The sequence below is a fragment of the Xiphophorus maculatus genome, chromosome 8 (assembly GCF_002775205.1).
Source record: "Xiphophorus maculatus strain JP 163 A chromosome 8, X_maculatus-5.0-male, whole genome shotgun sequence".
NCBI lineage: Eukaryota > Metazoa > Chordata > Actinopteri > Cyprinodontiformes > Poeciliidae > Xiphophorus > Xiphophorus maculatus.
Window position 1 is genome coordinate 11,690,717 of NC_036450.1, and position 15,494 is coordinate 11,706,210.

General features: G+C 36.3%; 1 protein-coding gene across 2 annotated transcripts in view; it reads left to right on the plus strand.

Moving 5' to 3' along the window:
• Positions 1-940: 940 nt before the first annotated feature.
• LOC102218051 (ciliary neurotrophic factor receptor subunit alpha) overlaps positions 941-15,494 on the plus strand; it is a 202,043-nt gene continuing 187,489 nt past the window's right edge. Inside the window, exons 1-2 of one of the 2 annotated variants that reach the window (XM_023338805.1) lie at positions 941-1,020; positions 10,930-10,970. In XM_023338805.1, the coding sequence (XP_023194573.1) occupies positions 968-1,020; positions 10,930-10,970 (94 nt within the window). In that variant the 5' untranslated portion in view covers positions 941-967. Of the gene's footprint in view, positions 1,021-10,929; positions 10,971-15,494 lie in introns of those variants that run through there. The other variant, XM_023338806.1, reaches the window with a different exon arrangement.

Below are 15,494 nucleotides of genomic sequence, written 5' to 3' on the forward strand. Positions count from 1 at the left end.
CAATACCCTTCCCACTGCCCCACCACTCTTTTTGATAGACAGTGTAAGCTCATTTTGGCCCGGTTCTTCTTTTTCAGTTCCCCTGCATGCTTGCGTTTTCAAATCCACAAGCTATTTTGATCTTGCTTGGTACCCAGTTGGCTGTACGATCAGTCACTGTGTTGTTTGAACAACCTTGGCGGAATTTGTTATCTTGCTCCCTCACATTTTGCCAACAAAACACACATTTTAGAAAATTAATAGGAATAACAAAATCTTCCCCTTATTTTACCAACGTACCCCCTGCCTCTCTTTTTGCACTGGAACTTGTTTGCTACATTTCACACAGTACTTTTTATTTCAAAATGTCGTATTTTATGAGCTGTTTAATTTTGAGATTTTTATTTGCTCCAAGGAAAAGACAATTTATGAACCAATAGTTTTCTTTTAACTTGACAATTTGTCTTATGTGTGGCAGGGTTCTGTTGGGATTTGGACAAAAATATTTACAATGGATGTCCAGGCAGGTTAAAAACAGACACACACACACACACACACAAAAAAAAACAACAACAAAAAAAAAAAACTGCAGTACCCATAGAGCAGTTCAAAAGTCCATCACCTTCAGTGTGACCTGTTGATAGTTAAAACTCAGTTTGACTCCCTGTGGGGAGGCAGCGCCGTCTTTTATAGCCCCAGGCTCCGCCCACAGGAAGACAAAAACAAAACAAACAAATAAACAAAAAAAACTAAACAATTACTTCTAGAGTATACAAAGTAAATAACATAATAATAACACTGAGGAAAAAAAAGACAACCTGTTTCCAAAATAGAACTCTCAATTAACACAACGTCCCGATGACATCACAAACACGTTATCACGTGATCCCTGGTTCAGCCTGGAAATAGCTTGGCTTGAATATTTGGAAAATGTTTGACGCTGAAAACTACAAGTTAGCATGAACATGACAACCGAGGCAGTAATACCATGTGTGCACCGCAGTCACAACGAACCGTGGCAGTTTTTGCGGACACCAAAAAGTAAGTTATTTCGGGTGAGCGTGTGTATGCATGTGTGCATGTTGCATGTGGTCACGGACTTTACTGTTAGACTACGTTTTAGCTAGTGACAGCTCCTCCCTCACATTACATACACGCAATAGCAAAACAAAAAAAAAATGCACTGAAGTTTGTGATTGTTTTGTAACAAAAATTGAGAAACTATGTTGTTCTTTTTGAACAACATAGCAATAAATGCTTTCTTTTTTCATTATCTGGGGGTTTTGTTGCTCTTGAGTCACCTAATATTTCAATGCCCATTTCTTTATTTGGCTAAAATTACCTTTACTTGTATTAGGCTACGTTTTGGTGGAAGAGTCTCAGAATGTTTCATCTGCAGGGCTGGCCAAATATAGATCAATCTGTAAACAGCAACCAGTATTATCCCTCTATGGCTTTTTTATGACTTTTAGGTTTTTTTGGGAAAAAATATTTTTCCTGCATTCTTTGGGAGCTTAGTGGCCCCTAGTTACATATCAATCATAAAATCAGACCCTGACGCCTCCCGGAACCAGATTTGGGTTTGTTGCCTCAGGGCAACATTGTGCTACAAGGGGGCTAAAACACCAAGGTTTTCTACAGTGATTATGAGAAATTAAATACAAATCAAACAAAAACTATATTCATAAAAAAAAAAAAATGTTGACAAAAATAAATCAGACATGGTTCCAATTCACCAAATATAAAATAAACAAACTTTCATTAACGAATGGTACATTTAAGAAAACTACTAAAATGAGCATTTGTGTGTTTGTACGTGTATGTTTGGCAGAGTTAGACTCACTAAGGATGTTGCCATCAGTCTTTTTCCCTATTATGTGTAAAACATCAGGTAGGAATTGCTTGCTGATGTGAAAAAGAGTGTATATCACATTTCTGGTACTTGATTATTGACATACTTGTGAATCACCATCTGTTTATCTGATTATCCATGGGTTGTAGCGACCAGATTCACATCAGTGACTGGAGTTAGGACTGCAGGTTCTCTTTTAAAGAGTTTGTAATTCTGATTCCTTTGTAGAATTTGAGCCAAGCAAAGGACAACATGTCCACCAGCTCCCATGTCTGGTAAATTTGGTGGTGGCACGACTCGCCCTGTGTAAGTTTTAAAGTAGTAAGGAACACAATCTGCACCAGCCATATGAAGTACCCTGCAGCCCCATATTTTTGGTTTTGGCAGATATTGCTTCAGTCTTTGCCTGCCTTGGAATAGGGCCATTTATTCATTAATGACCAGCTTATTGCCCTTTTGGACTGAAGTTAGATTTGAGGATAAACAAACAATGAAATAATGGTGGTAGAGTGGATCCTCATGTTTTCATCGAGAATGACCCCAGCTTATGAACCACGCACTTTTTGTCCATGAAATGAGCTTGCATCCATCTCCTGTTGCTGTTAGTCAATAATGCAGTTAAAAAATTGGCTGTGATAAATATTTTGTAATCAACTGCATATCAACGCACTAGAATAATATTGTCTGAACAAAAGGACCCCTACTGCGCAATGTTGCCCTGAGGCAACAAACAACAAAACACAGTTTTAGCATATAAATTATATTAAAAAAATTATTTAAATGACCTACAATGCTTCTTTACATACTCACAGACATGTAAATATTTTTAGTTAGAGTTACCCAAAATTTAACCATGAAGAAAAGTGATCTGTAACTTACAAGTAGGAGGCAAGGTGTACCATGCATCTCTGCTGAATAAAAAGCAGGTGACCTTCCAAGTAAAAGGTCACCTGGACCTCAATACCTCTTTTATTTGGACAAAAATATGTCTGGTGGCACTTTAAATCATGCCCCCCAAAAAATAAAATAAAGGAGCAACGTGAGGTATAGATATGTGGTTTGTTGCCTGTGGGCAACACCATGCCATAGAGGGTTAAAGATGATAATTGTAGGGAAGAGTGCCCTCACCTTCCATGCTGAAATTTCAGCTATAAACCCACCAACAATCAGACTGGTGTAGAACATTATAAAGTAGAAAAGTGAGCCCCATTTCACTCCAAACCAATCTCTACATCTGTTGTAATGGATGCAATTATTGGATCAATTTTCTTTTTTATCTTGTTAACCCCTTGTTGCCTAAGTCAAATGGACCCAATGCTTATTAAGCTGTAAAACTGAAAGAAGAAGATCTACCATGCACCAAATGTACTTTTTTTTGTACTGTAAATATTTTTATGCCAGGCTTTTTATTTTATAGTCAACATGGTGTTAATTAAACCAAAACCTGGACATGGGGATGCAACAATGACCTTCTAATTTCGCCAACTCCACTGAATGTCTATGAATGTTAGGAATGCATATGTATGACAGACATTCTAATTGTTTATTGATGGGTACAAAAACCTAAGCTTTCACCTGTTTAAGTTCCAAGTTCTGGAATAATTGGATATAAAGACCCATTCAGTAAATAAGAATATAATTAAAAACTTAACTTATTTTAGTAACTCAATTCTGTGAGTGAAACTCATTATTCTTTATTTCTGTTAATGATGATGAGGATTGTCTGCTTATACAGCTAATGAAAGAATGTTTAAAATAAAAAAAAATGCATCAAGAAAAACAAAATAAGAGAAAAAAGTTCAGAAATGTTAAATTAATAAGAAGCATGTTTAAAACCTACTCAGAGGTTATTATTTTTAAAAAGGTACATTTTATCTGATAAACCTCATCGGAATGCATATTCTAATTTGTTGAATATAATTATAAAAGGTGTCACAGTTGATTTGTACATCAGAAACATGTCTTAATTGTTTCTAATTATATGTATTACTCACTTCACTCTGAAAAAAAAAGCTATGTGTAACTTACAGGTAACTGCAACTGTAAGTTACCTGTAAGTTCACTGTAAGCACAACCCTCACCGGCAGTTGAAGCTCGCTGACCTCTATTCTGACCATGATCTCCGGCAGGATCTATAAAGCCCCTCTGGTGTTTATCAATGCGTGAAGGAAAAGCAAGTCAGGCAGGAAGACACACTGTAAATAAAGGGCTTCATTTTCACACCTTGGTCTCTGTGAGAAACAAAGCACTTTATCTTATAATGACACACTTTAACAGCCATGACAGTGTCATGCAGGTCTCTGTAAATGTACATTGATACAATTAAAGTAAAGTTTTAGTCACTGGACTGAGAAATTGAAGTAGTTTAAATTTACCTTTCCTTTCCAAATATTCCATTTTTACCATGTCTCCTACTGTTTGTTAAAAGGCTCAGACTCCATGCAGGTTTCATATTTCCATCATTATAGAAATGATGAACATACATATAGAGGAGTAATGTCTTTTAGTACTGTATATGGATATACAGTAATTATGATTATAAATTTTTTATACAAAGAAAAGAGCAGCTTGTATGCAGCTTTTAAAGATGACTACTTAGTTTATATTTCAAATGCATTACACATACAGTCCTTGTTGGGTTTGCATTAATGGCCACATTTGCTTTGCATGGCCTTATGGCTGTGAGACTCACATTTACTCCCTTTAATCTTTACTGGGCTGGTAAAAGACCTCATTTGCCTTCCTCTCTCTGTCCTTTCTGTTTGCTCCACACCACACCATAACAAGGACCTCGATCGTCCTTTTACGTTAGTAAAACGCATCTGCTCGGTGATGTGCTCGGTCAGATGACAGTTATGAAGCCGATTATGGTTCTTACACAGTGAACCCTCCATGTCCAGTTTACTGTTTTTAACCTATGATTTAAAAACTCTGCAATGTATTTTTGTGAAAATGTATTCACCTCCTTGCAGATTTCTTTTTTTTTTCTTTTTTGTTGCACTTAAATGTTAAAATAATTTTTTGAATTGCTTCTACTCAGCTACATAGGAGAGTTTTTTCTTTTAGCATGAGCAGCATATTTAAGGTCATGCCACAGCAATGTGACTGGATTTAAGCCCAGACAAACCAGTCTGGACTTAAATTCCAGTTCACTTCAAAACTGCTCTTTCAATTTTGTTTGTCAATATGTTTGTCAATTTTTATAGATTGTTGTATGTTGTGTTGCATTTTGAGATTTAAGTAGATTCTATGATTTTATAATTCTCCAGATCTCGACTAAGGCCTGCATGTAATTACATAGACTGACTCCAAAAATCTGGTCAAACAGTTATTTCATAATTTATTAGATTGGAGAAGTACCTTTTCATATAGGGTCAGGTTGGTTTCAATTAAGTTTTTTTCTCCTAAAAAAATGAAATGATCATTAAAAAACTTCTTTCTTCTCAGGTTCTCTTTTCTGGTCAGCTTTGTTTAATGACCTGATTCATTTCAGTGCAACAAATAAGTTGAAACGGACTAAAACTGAAAGGTGGAAAACATTTTTTTAATTGGATTTTATTTTATTTTTTTATGACCTTTAAGATGACTTGCAAATTTAGAGACAGGACACAATTAAGATCCTCCTGCTTCTGTTTATGTTCTTTTGTAATTCTATGTCCCATGTGCTCTTTCACTGATGGGATTTTGCAGATGCTGTTTCAGCCACCACTCTGGTACTATTTCTGTGGACACAGCTGTTCACTTTAGCACTTATAGATGAGACTTAGAAAACTGCTTAGTGGTACAGATTGGGCATCTCTACTCTATCATTGCAGATTTTTTAAATCCAGTAGGATAGCTTATATTTGATAGCACTTATGCTGCAGCTTGTTTTAGATAGAGTGCATACATATTTTGCTCATTTGGAACAAACAATCTTGCCTTTGACATTTGTGTACTTTGCTGAATGTATTCAACAGATAAAGTGTGAGGTTAGCCTTATGTTTTAAAGAATCTTACTTTTAAGAGCAGAGCAGTCACATACAGTGTCTCTCCACACTCTTTCCTAAACTTTTCTTGCAATTGGCTAATTATAGGCCTCACTCCGAGAGAACAAAAAGAGAAAGAAGAAAGAAGTAAATAATCGGTGAGCTGTCAGCTAAATTCGTATTGGATTTCCAACAATGCTCTGGTCAGTTGCTTTTAGGACTTCTTTAAGTGCATTGATTTAAAGGGGCAGCATGCAAGCATAACCTTATAATTGTCTGTCTTGACTTTAGCTTTTTGTCCAAACTTATTTCCACTCTGGATAAGGTGCATGAAACTTTTACGTTCTGTTCAAGTTTGCTTAAAACTAATTGCAGGACAGTTGTCCGCACTGTTCTCTACCAAGAATATATTGCGTTTCACTTCTATCTGGAGCCATTCTGCATGGAGTGTGCATGTTCTCCAGGTGGATGTGTGTGATCTCTCCATGGCCTCTGGCTTTCTCCCACATCCCCAAAATATGGATTTTAAGTTAATTGTTTACTCTAATGGTCATTAAGTATGTATGGTTGTCTGTTCTCTGTGTCTCCAACAAACCTCTTCACCCGATTAGGAAAAGCGAGTATAGGACATTGATGAATGAATGGGTACAAGCTATAGTTATAATTTTTCCAGTAAGCTTCCTTGTAAGACGAGAACATCTGTTAATATCTTATCACCTTTCAGACTTTTGCATACCTGCCTTTTTTTATTGGAGAACAAAGATACACAACTTTAGTATGCAACATCAGTCTGAATTTCTATGCCTATGATGGTGGTAGCTTTGCTGAAATAAATAACTGAAATTTAATCTCCAGCAAAGCCTTATTTCATTAGCATTGTGATGTACAGATACTGAACTTTTCGAAATGTAGAATTTCTGGGCAAATTTCAGTACAATGATGCTTCTTAATCTCATGATTAGTATGCAGAGGTTCTGTCTGCATTGGAGATTCACTCACCTCTGCATGCTTATCTCTTGAAGTGACTGACATAGAAGGGGAACTGGACCTGTTTCCTACAGCTATCAATTAAGTTGCTTTAATAAACTCAGATTGTACATAAAACATTTACCTACGGCCTCCAGATGGCTGAGCAATCAGTACAAAAAGTAAAAAAAAAACAAACAAACAAAAAAGACACTGATATGTCATAATATAGCAAAGGTAGCAGATTATTTATTTCACACATCATTCCAATATACTCTACTATATAAAATGGTGGTGCATGAATAATGCACATACTTCAAAAATATACCTAACATGTACTTAAATAAATTCACAAGCTGTGATTTATTTCTTTACGTTTAGATTCCCCACCCTAAGACATCACATTTTTACCAACTTTTCATAAACATACAATCAAAGTTTCTAGTTCCCGTGAGAACAAATTTGCTAACGTTTTTACAATAAATATAATTTTTTTTCTGTGTGCCATCACAATGTTGTATATAATGTAGATAAACCTTCCATTACCTGTATACTTAAGCAATTTGTATTAGGCCACTTTTAGTCTTAATATTTGATGGCGATTATGAGCATTATTGCACTGCACACATAATTTGTCAGGCTCGGCTGTAAAGATGTATTCAGGAAGTGAAATAAGGCAGGAATATGGAGTACTGATGGGTCAGGTTTGTTTTACAGTAACAGGTGAAAATCTGTACAATATGAAGATATTGAATAAAGTTGAAACAATCTGTAATTATGAATTCACACTTTTCTGTTTGGACTGAATGAATGCTACAGCAGCAGCGTCTGCCATCCTGTATGTCAGTGAATGAATCATGCACTCTTCCCAAAAGTATTTTTTTCATCTGATTATCGACTAAAAGACACAGAAAAATTCATGCACATAATCCCATCTTTTAGCTGGCGGCTTAAATATTTGCAAACTGTATTATAAGACCAGGACACTAGGCAAGCAGCCATGCCATTGTTAGAGACCAAGCTTACCATTAGACTTTTAGTATTCCATAAATCAAAATGTTGCAGCATCATTCAAAGATTTTTATCACGTTTTGCTGTTTGAAATAAAAATTCTCCCATGATGATGTGCCATAGTTTTTTGACTGTGTATTATTAAAAGAAAAGGAAAAAAGTATAATAAATAATCAAAAACTTTTTTTGCATGTTTTTCTGCTTTAAATTAGTTTCATTTCTGACAAAGTGTTGTTGCAGAACAAAAAGTTCTGGAATGACTTTTGGTGTGTCTGGTTGTGAAACCATGTGATTTGTTATTGGGGTGGTGAAAAGACACGTGCTGAGTGTGTAATTATCTCTGAGAGTCGTCTCTCACTATTCACACTCTCTCCAATCTATTTGAATCCTTTCTCTCGTAGCTACAGCATATTTAGACCTTTCACTTATTCTCTTGTATTTTGTATTTATTTATTTATTTTACTTGCATGATCACAATTCAGTCTTCTCCCATCCCAGCAATTTTAGACTTGCCTGCTAATGCACCCTCTTTGGAACTGCAAAAAGGCCTGTGGGATTTTTAAATTTTTTTTTTTTGCTGATGTACTTGGTTTTATTTTTGTGTTATTTGCTGTATTATTATTCAGCTCTGACAATATTTGTTTGTTTTCTGCTTGCATTGAGCTTAATGTGTCACCCAGAGAGTTCGGGAGCTGCTGAACTGAAGTAGTACAGCTGGTGTCAAGGTCTGGGGGAACACTGACACAACATAAATAGACAAAAAGTGCTTTTGGAGGTTGAAAAACTCATAGTAGGGCAAAGTGACAGAGAGAGCAAAGGAGGTCAAGACAAGCTGAGAGGTGGATTGAGGTGCAATAAACATAACTGTATGTGCAGAGAAAGTGTGTAGTTGACCAAAAAGTGATGTTTCACATGATAGCACATCCTGCAACATTGGAGCCCAGCAGTATCAGCAAATACACTTTGTCTTTATTTATTTATTTTTCTATTTTGTCTGCAAGCGAAACAGGCAGCCTTGGCCTGGGACAGGTTTTCTGGAAAGAAATAAATAGCCGTGAAGACACTGATGCCCTCAGTTATATATATGATGGTGACCCTTAACTCTGTGCTGCAATAGATAAATGAATAAAAACAAACAATATACTTCATAAAATCCCCAGATATTTTTTCATTGTATAACAACTTTAATTTATGTTTTTGTGATTTTATGTGGTAGGTCAACACATAATTTGATAGGCAACTAATTTGTTAACTAGTTACTTGTCAAACTGAGTTAAATTAAATCAAACAACATTTTAAGGATGATAAATTATGAAAAGAAATCAATTAAAGATTATGTAAAAAAAAACAGGAAAAAGTCAAATATACGTCTATTCTCATCCTCTAGGGAGTTAATTCTTTCATGTTTAGGATTAATTATGAGGAATGTGCTGTTTCATTGAAAAATCACATTATAATTGACTTTTAGCTGATATGGTATCCTCAAATAAATCTTGAAATTTAGGATCACGTGTGTAATTTTCCAGCATATAGTTATTATTTTCACCTTTCATTCATAGAATGAAAGGTAAAAACATAGACATACAATGTCTGTACATTTAATGTTACTTGAGTTAAACAAGACCCTCAATCTGAAAAGTGTGGAGTGATTTTGATCTAATCTATTTAATCCATTCACAGAAGGTATGCATGTTACTTGAGTTAAACAAGTAAGCAAGTCAGACTTGCATTGCTTACCTGCATTTAATTTCATTTTATTTATTTGGCACTCTCCTCCAAGTTCTTCTGAGAATTCCTGAGGTTAGAATGGTATTCTAAAGCACAATTTATGCTGACTTTGTGCTAGTTTGTGTCTTGTGTTTGCTGGAGGTCTAAGAGGTTGTTTGAGCTCCTCGTTCTGGACTCTGAACCACTTCATCAAGGCCCTGATGTGGGTTCACTAACAGCCGTTTTACAGAGGAGCAGATTTGGCTGATGTGCATGACAAGTTAAATTACCATAAAGTAAAAGGTAGTGTGTATATTGTGGGAGTGGAGGGGTGCGCATGCATATAGAAGTGTGTCTACTGAACAGTGTGAGAAGCGTGTAATAGGCTCACCTATCCATGGCTGCAGACTGATGGGCAGGTGGAAAGAATTGAAACCAGATGGATAGAAATGGCAAATGCACTGTGGAGATAAGACTGCTGCAAAATGTTCAGTATTGAAAGCATTAGTTAACTTTTTTCCCCATTATCACCTAAATCCAAACCGGAAAAACTATAAATTTCATATCTATATAAAAATAATGTTTATCCTTGGGGGTGTGGTTTTCCGAGGGGCAATGCATCTCCCTCCAGCATCATATGAGGTCCATAGCTGAATATTATTTTCCATCTGCAATAACAAAGATGTGGAAAACAATAAATGCTACAAGGTCTTGCAAGAGTGTTAACACATTATGTTCCTGTTGTCACTTTACAACTTTTTAATATTATGTGTTTATTTGTACTATATGTGATAAACAGAAACATTGTAGTACATTATTTTGAATTTTTTGTTTTTTTTTCTAATTCAAAAACTTATGCCACCTTAGTCCACTTTTTGTCGTTTTAATGTTTTTATTAGATGGATGAAAGGCTAAACTGATGCTGCGTTTCTATTCAGAAATGTATGTGTTTGAGTTCCAATTTGGAAGAGTTCACACAATCTGAAAAGTGTGATGTGATTTTGCCCTAATTTTATTTATCCATTCATTATCTAGACACATTTATCCTTTCAGGGTTGCTAGTGGGAGTGGGATTGGGAAGACAGGGATTGTAGAGATGCAGGATACAGCCTATACATGCTGACAATCGGTCAAAGAACAACAGAAACTGATTCATAAGAACAATATAGAGAGATTAATTAATCTAACAGCCATGTTTTTGGACTGTGGAAGGAAGCTGGAGTACACAGAGATAATTCACAGAAAGGGAGAATTTGTTTTTCTTTTCCTTCAGATATACAGTTATCCACCAATTTATCTAACTCTGTCTTAACATCTCAGTAAATGCATTAAAGTCAGTAGTTGTAATATGATAAAATGTAAAATGCTGAATCATTTTTCAGAGGAGATACATTTAGACTCAACCCAAATCCTGAACGTAATGACTGACTATGTTTTATCTGACAGGGTGAAGAGGAAGACAGAGCCAACATTTACCCCAGTCTATGGTAAGTGTAATTCTTGTCTTTGGATTTTTGCATAGATGAAAGTTTTTCTCTTTTTTTTCCCCTTTCTTGATTTTCCCTTTCCGTATTTCTGAACTTTTCACAGTTTTTGAGAGTGAAAACCGTGAATGATTAAAAATAAAATCTTATCAATAAGCTATTGCTGTAACATTTTATGATTTTTGTTCCATCAATTTCAAAACCTTTTATTCTTTTTAAGCAGCTTACATTCACAACGAACACTCAAGTTCAAGTTAACAACGTGAGCCACGTGTGAGAAAAAAACCACAGTGTGTACAATAGCTGGTACATAATAATAATAATAATAACTCTACATTCTAAGATTTGTAGAATTTTCAAGATTCTCAAGTGTTTTTCTCTAAAATGATTAGGAGAAATCTGCATGGTTGGAGTCTCTGAGACCACCGGTACTGTTGCTAGTCTGCCAATATCACATCTTAGGTTGTATCTGGTTGCCGTGGTGACATGCATGTGTCAGCAGAAGGATATGTGAGTCTATGAATGTGTGTGTGGAGCTGTCGGTGTTGAAAGAACTCTGGGGAGCCGTATAAAGTTCCTCTGACCAGAAATGCCAGCGACATACATATGTTGACGGTCAGATACAGAAAAAGTTGGAATGCAGGTATTACCCTCCACCCAGGAGGAACTTTCTGGCATGCCTGTACACGTATGCACACGCACGCCCACACGAAATATGCAGACGGCATGGACACACATGTAGACAGATATCCAGATTCCATGCAGGCCACTGCAACGCATTCAGACACCTCAGGACTATTGGGTTACATACAGGGAAGTCCAAGCCTGCCGCACCACTTTGAACAAGGATAGTGTGCATACACACTTTTATTCACTCATCCAGAGCTGAAGCTAAAATTAAATATCACTAAAATAAATTATAAAAAAAATTGCCTGAAGTCATTCATAATAGATTTATACATAAATGAAGAATGATATTTGCATAAAGAGTTACCAAATGCAAATTGTTTTCCACTTGACTGCTGCAGACAACAAACAGGAGTTTATGAGCCTTGCTTTCGGGCAGCTTTACTGCAATTGTGGTGGACGGGGGGGTGGTAGGCATTGCATATGTGCTTCCCCCCCACTCATATTTCTCCTGTGCCAGTGGATTCAACCAGTAGACTGCTGAAGCTCTAGGCTTATGCTGAAAAACAGGTGTAATGCAGCATAATTACTCTGAGAATTTCTTTTCAGCCATTGCCATAATTGAGTCCAAGTTCAAGAATTTATTCTCCCGCTCGGGATCGTCTGTCTTGTGGCCTGGTGGTTGCAGTGATGCACGTTTACAAGAAACAAGCAAAATGCAGAAATGTTGGATATGTGAAATGATGAGGAAACAAATACTCTGTCACTGAAAAAATCTCTCAGAAGTTAAAGGTTATTTACAGAATTTGAGATTTAATAGAGTCCATTGTTGATACAGCAGGGAAATTTTTATTGGACAAATTAATATGTATTATAATAATATATTATATATATAGACCAAAAATATTAAGCACATATAGGATATGGTAACGATACATACAATCCACAGGTGTAAAAAACAAAAGAAATTAGTTTTTATGCAATTAAATGGAAAGACACTATGGATAAGTATTGAAAATGTGAAGGACGGGATGTAAACAGGCATAAAGAGCCAAAAACCTAGCTCAGATTTGTTAACATTTCGAGAAGAACTATTCTCTTTATCAGTCCAAAAGAAATTCTCAAGTTTAATTAATAACCTGTAAAATAGCAAATAGCTAATCAACCAATCAAAATTCTGTTGTAAAAAATATTGCCCAATGAAGTTGATTCGAATCAACTACATTGGCTAAGATTGTTTGCACAAACAAGGAACTAGACTTTTTCACATGCTCATAGTGTACAGACAATAGTTATAAATAGATAACCTTTAGAGGAAATAAAAATCAGATCAGCATATATGTGTTTTTACAGATAAAATGAGATGTGGAATTTTATATTTGTATTTTTTTTTATCTTTATTGGACTCGGGAGATGGAATCAAGAAGTATGAAGTATTTACTTCAAAGTTTGTATAAATTGGCAACTTTACAAGGGGAATGAGCTAACATTACTGTAGTTTTCATTTAAAGGGTTCCAGTGTTGTAAGTAGAGGACTAAATAATAAACTGCAAAAAAGCATTAAATTGGTAATTTGATTTATCATTTCTAAAAGGTTCTGCAATACAATCCTGGTCTTAGGGAGTGGAGATCAGATGGAATAGCTTAAAGAGTGATGTACAGTATTCTGCCTCATAACTATTCACTTAGCATTTAAAGAAGCCTCCATCAGTTGTAGATGTAAGACAGCCCATGGGGATGCAACTCTTCCTTTCTGTTTTTGACCACCGCAACAGTTCCCACTGACATGCATCTCTGCAAAGTGCATGGATCGCCTGCTGATGAGTGTGTCTGTGTGTGGTGGTGTTTTTGATGGTTGTCAATGGCAGGGGGCCTGACCGGGTCACCAGTAATGTGAGAGTTTGTGTTTTGATTTCCCTGGGTTGCATGGGCGGCAGAATCACCTTTACACATGCATGCTGTCCCTCATACACACAGATTCATCTTTTCCTTTCAAATCATATTGGCATTGATTTGTCTGTTTCACTTCCTGATTTCCTCCTTTGCAAGTGAGTTTTGCCATTAAATTGACTTTGAAATTGACTTTTGGGTTCTACAATTATGACAAGTACATTTTTAAAAATGATTTTCTTTGCCTGTGCTTGCGTAAGCTGCTGTTTCACCAACAAGTGTGCAGATCTGTGTGTGTGCGCGCGGGTGTATGCGTCTGTATGTTACCTAAAAGCCTGCGCTGTCCTAATAGATTTAAAATGACCTGAGATGTCTTCCAAGTTCACTCATTATGTCAGGTGTCAGGATAAATTTTCCTCCTATTCAGTATGGGTAATTTTCTTTCATTTTTCCCTATAACACCTCTTAATAGAGTTTACTAGTTAATGTTCTAAACAAAGAGATGTAGATGAGAGACATTTCAGAAAGAATAGGCAGTAATAGTTTTCATTTAGTAACAGCAATATAGGAATAATTTGTATATTTTATATAATTATGATTGAATAAATGTGTCTCTTTCTTGACACTGTTTTGTCAGTGAAGTTTTGTCAAACTTCAAATACATTGCTTGCTGTTTGTTTGTCTATTGTGTCATAGCTCTTTCTACTATTTATTTCCAGTCAGTCTGCAGTAAATGTATTACTGCCATGGGTCTCTTTGACCCTTGCCTCATCAGTCTATTACATTTAAATGACCTGTTTTGGAAAACCGTTTAATTCTGGAACTCTGACTCCGATTTTGTTGATAAATGGAATGTATCTTATCTGCAACACATGCTAGATAATTTGTCCTTATTTCCAATATTTGACTAGACATTTTTCGTTACTGGAGCAGTAATGAAATACATTATACAAACGTATTAATGCTCTACTTTTAGAAAATTCCTTTGTCGCTTGCCTCCGCAATATTTAGGTCAGGATCAGCTTTCATTTCTGACAAGGAGGTGCTGACAAGGTAATGATGCGCCCCGAATTTGTAATAATGAACCATGTCCTAACCACGCTGACTAGACATTCCACTCGAGGCTTGTTTGTGCTATTAGATGCCTTGAGTATGTTTCAAGCGGCCACTACTGATAGCAGCATGCCTGCTGACAAGTCTTTGCACCGTGTTAGGCGAGGAAGAGAATAAAGTTAGCCATGTCAACAATACATGTTGACAAGGCACAGCTGAGCGCCGTGCTACTCTGCTTGCCCTTGTGTGGCTGACAAGAGTGGGGATGTTTGGTGACAAGCTGCTCCCCATTCCCCCACCCATGTTAGCATGGATAGGGTCTCACAGACATCTGCAGTCTGGTGAAACTTGAGCCTCTCTTTCCAGCAGACACTGTCAGCGTGTGCTCACTGATAAGGATTATCAGAGATGTGTGAGCTCTGCGCCTTGGGATTGTCCCGCTTGCTGCCGGAGGTCAATACATGTGCGCTCTAATGTTCGTGAGTGTTTGCGAGTGATTGTGTGCGTGTGTATTTGCCAGGCAGTGGGGGTTAGGCCTGGATTGAAATGACAATAGAAAGGAATTTAAATGAGAGAAAAAGGGGGATCAGTGATGTTTGCAAGAAGGATGGAAGGAGCTTTGGCACCATTGTTATTCTTCCTCTTTGTCATTCTGCCTCTCTTATCTCTTTATCTGCCTATTACAAATCTTCTGCTCACTCTGTCTGTCACCCTCGGCTGTCACATTTCTTAAAAAAAAACAAACAAAAAAAAACGTTCCAGTCCGCCTCTGAAGAAATTTTCCAAACGTGTTCATGCAAAAGTTGTTTTTCATGCACTTTTATCTTTTTCTTTGTTTACGTCTGAGTTTTCATATCTTTAGCACTCCTTAGTTTGGGTTGTAGAATGGCTAAGATGAATAGAGGTCTGTCATGTAGGGATACAGGTCAAGTCATGAATTATAAAAATGCTTCTAGA